The sequence below is a fragment of the Lygodium microphyllum genome, chromosome 8 (genome assembly GCF_053477565.2).
Source record: "Lygodium microphyllum isolate KBCC chromosome 8, Lygodium_microphyllum_v1.1.10, whole genome shotgun sequence".
NCBI classification, from domain to species: Eukaryota; Viridiplantae; Streptophyta; class Polypodiopsida; order Schizaeales; family Lygodiaceae; genus Lygodium; species Lygodium microphyllum.
In genome coordinates this window covers 86020489-86024169 of record NC_141142.1, presented here as the reverse complement: position 1 = coordinate 86024169, position 3681 = coordinate 86020489, and the positions used below count along the sequence as shown (strand labels likewise).

General features: G+C 43.7%; 1 protein-coding gene across 1 annotated transcript; it reads left to right on the top strand.

Moving 5' to 3' along the window:
• Positions 1-2350: 2350 nt before the first annotated feature.
• Positions 2351-2965, top strand: LOC148032538 (syntaxin-111-like). The gene has a single exon (XM_087683940.1). It carries the CDS (start codon positions 2351-2353, stop codon positions 2963-2965), a length of 615 nt encoding a protein of 204 aa, XP_087540066.1.
• The last annotated feature ends 716 nt before the right edge of the window (positions 2966-3681 follow it).

Here is a 3681-nt window from a genome sequence, read left to right as displayed (position 1 = left end):
TGTTGAAAAGAAGGAAGTGGAAGAGATGTTGGCAAGAGAATCCTCCAGAGAGAGTGAAGCCCCTCTCTGATTCTATTCTATTGAGTACAAACCAACTGGTTGGAGCTAACCCCCTAATGAATGACGCAATCAGGAGGCAAGCATTAGAATGAGTCTAGAGGCACGTGAGAAGAGAGAAGGCAAGAATCAAGGCTGAGAATGAGCTTGCAACAAAAGCCTCATTTGACACCCTAAAAGCACTCTTTACAAAAGTCCCCATAGAAACTCAAGGTCCCCTTCCTAGTCAGATTTGTCTTGGAAATATTGATGACAAACCAGCAAATGTAGTCCCATTGCCAATTTTTAAGGGAGAGTATAGTGAAGATCCCGATTTTCATGTAGTAGAGTTTATGATCTCATGTGTGGCTAACAATGCCAGAACCCCTGAGCATTGGTTAGCGATATTCCTCGGACACTTTCAAAGGCACAGCGTTTCAATTGTATGAGAGACAAGCAGCAGGAAATTTTGGCACATGGAACAACTGGAAGTTGGCCTTCCTCACTAAACTCAGACATGAAGGTTTTGAAGAGCGGATGCGTGAGGAGTTCATGAACCTAAGTCAATCCTCTGGAGAAAGAGTAGAAGCTTATGTCTCGCAAATGGAATCCATCCTGGAGAGATGGACTAACCATCATTTGGATGAAGGTATCCAGAAAGGAGTTTTTCTCAGAGGCCTATAACCAGAAGCTCACAAGTTCATGGAATTGAGAAGACCATTCAATCTGCAAGCTGCAGTGGAAGGTGCAAGATTGTATGACGAAGTTGAAGCAAGGTTTTCAATGACTCCAAGAAGAGGAGTTTTACCTCCTCCCATGCCAGGAATGGTATGCCCATCAAATGCAGTCCCAGGGACAGTTCCCTATCCCTATTCCTAGATGCAAACAGTGTCGCAATACAATGCACCTAATTCATAGTGGCCACAGACAACAATGCCTCAAATGATGGTTCAACCACAACAATAGTGGCCTCAAATAGTTCCTCCAAATGTCACTCAACAACACTGGAACCCTACCGACTGGAATCAACAACCCTAAGTCTCAACAAGAGCTCTGAATCAGAACCAAAATAGAGGACCCTTTGGATCAACCCAACCTGTATATGCAGTAATTACAGAAGCTTTCGAAAACCCTACTACAAGTACTCCAGGAAGTGAAAATATGAGGGACTAATCCAACTTAGTTGTGCAAGTATTAAGAAAGAGCTTATGGATGTGACTTCAAAGTAGCTATAGGTGTTGAAGGTGAATACCGCCAATATATCCACTTTTGTAGGAGGTGGGAGAGATGTGATGCGTTCTAATACATAGTGCGAAAAGTGCCATCAAACAGGACATTTACACCAAAATAACTATTATTTTATTAGACAAAATTTATTGTATTACACTACAAACTGGCATTTTTATTGTAATTAAGAAAACTATAAGGCTTTCACAAATAGGGACGTATTATTACTTTACGATATGTAACTAAAGGGTGTTGATTAATACCCTTTGAATGCATGCGATAAGGATAGCTTTTTATAGGTCCACCCTTGATTGCAAATCCCACTACATTCCTTTAAATTATAATGGCATTTTTAATACAAATAGAGCTAGATCCTCTCCAATCATCACTAGTTCTAACAATCAATCAAATATCAAAGCAATAGATGAATGGACTTTATGATTTTTCATGATTTAATCAGCTAGTAAAAACTCATCCACCTATTTCAAAGCTAGGTACCATATACATATCATTGTCACACACACACACACACAGTGTGTGTGTGCACATTATGAAAAATATTTGAGTTTTTTATAAGTTATAAGGCCAATAATGTGATAGGGATCTATGGCATGGGATTGTGCAATAGATATTATTGGAAGTACTATAATAATAAGATAATTTTAGATTTTTTTATTATAGAATAGGACTATAAGATATATTGCAATTTGCAAACGTTTGCCATTCATTAAGGTGAGAGAGAGATTAGGAGAAGAGTAGGTCTTCCAATTGATCCACTCCTTGTAAAATTTCCGATTGAAGTAGTTTTTAAATCATGTGAAAATTTAATCTCAATTTTAAAATGCCATTGAATTTTTTAAAAAATATGTGAATCGTTTCGAAGTTGCAAGGTGCTGCTTGCTTACGAGATCTCTCTCTCTCTCTCTCTCTCTCGACTGTGGAAATGGTTCGCGCTTGGAATTCTCTTTCTCTCTCTCTCTCTCTCATGTTCACCATTTATCGAGTGGTTTACAGTTATGAAAAGTCTTTAGTGTGCTCTCTCTCTCTCTCTCTCTCTCTCTCTCTCTCTCTTTGGCTAGACTCCACAATGAATGATCTTCTGTCAAGAAAGTTCACGAGCCTGCTGAGCTATGTGAATCTGCGGAAAGACGACCTAGACCTGGAGGTGGGAGCTGTCGTACGGGAAACAGAGATGGTGGCCATCGACCCCAACGACAGGAAGTTCCACGAAGCAGTGGGTCTCGTCAAGGGACAAGGTCAAGCTTCTCTTCACGGACCTGCAGAGAGCCAACAACGAGAGCAAGACGGTCGTTCGATCGGACAACATGAAAGCCCTGCGGCAGCGCACTCATCAAAGCGCGTGTGCAAGCTATATAAGAACTCAACGAGGCCAACCTCGCAAACCGCAGGATCCCCGGCTGCGGGCAAGGCTCCTCTGTCGATCGCATGCCCGCGTCACAAATGGTGGGACTGGGCCAGATCCCAGAACCTCATGCACAAGTTCTATTCCGTCAGGGAGAGGGTCGCGGCTCAGTACAGAGAGACTGTGGAGAGGAGGTATTTCACCGTGACAGGCCAGCACGCGGATGCGGCCACGATCGACTACATGATTAACACGGGGCAGAGTGAGACGTTCTTGCAGACCTCACGGCTGAAGATAGATATCAGTATGGGTCCCGCTTTTACGGGGACGTGTCGGTAACTCCCGGTTGGTTGCCGGTTACGCAACCTTTTTGTTTTTTAAAAATTTAATTGAAAGAAGATAACTTTACTTCATCAAAGCCATTCGCGGGCATGTGGTATAGCGCAGCTCTGTGTGGAGTCGGGGGTCAATGGTTCGATCCCAGGGATTGATCCTCTGGGTGAGACCAATGCCCCTTTTAGGGGTCTTTTAATTTGTGGGCCCCACGGTCACCCAATCACCGGGTAGCCCCGACACAAACCGTGGGGCCCTTGCTGATATATATCCACAGCCCTTGCAGACGGCCGTGCAGGAGCAAGGGAGAGGCCAGATTCTCCACAGCATGAGGGAGATGCAAGAGAGGCATGAGACCGTGAAGGAGATTGAGAAGAGCCAGCTAGAGCTGCATCAGATCTTCCCGGACATGCATGTCCGGGTTGATGCCCAAGGGGAGACGCTGAACGATATCGAGGGCAATGTCAATCGTGCCAACTCTTTCATCAAGGACGGGACAGTTGAGGTGACAAAGGCTAAGGAGTATCAACCTCGCAATCTTGCTCCTCGCGATCCTCATAATTCTGGTGCCAATTCTTGTGAAGTTTATACGATCCTCCAGCTAACAAGAACAAACATTTCGATTGTCTGAGAAGCTCGCGCTTACATTAAACTTGATCCATATTACCTTCAAACGGTCAATGGATTAGGCAAAACACAAACATGTGCCTATCATCTAGCAG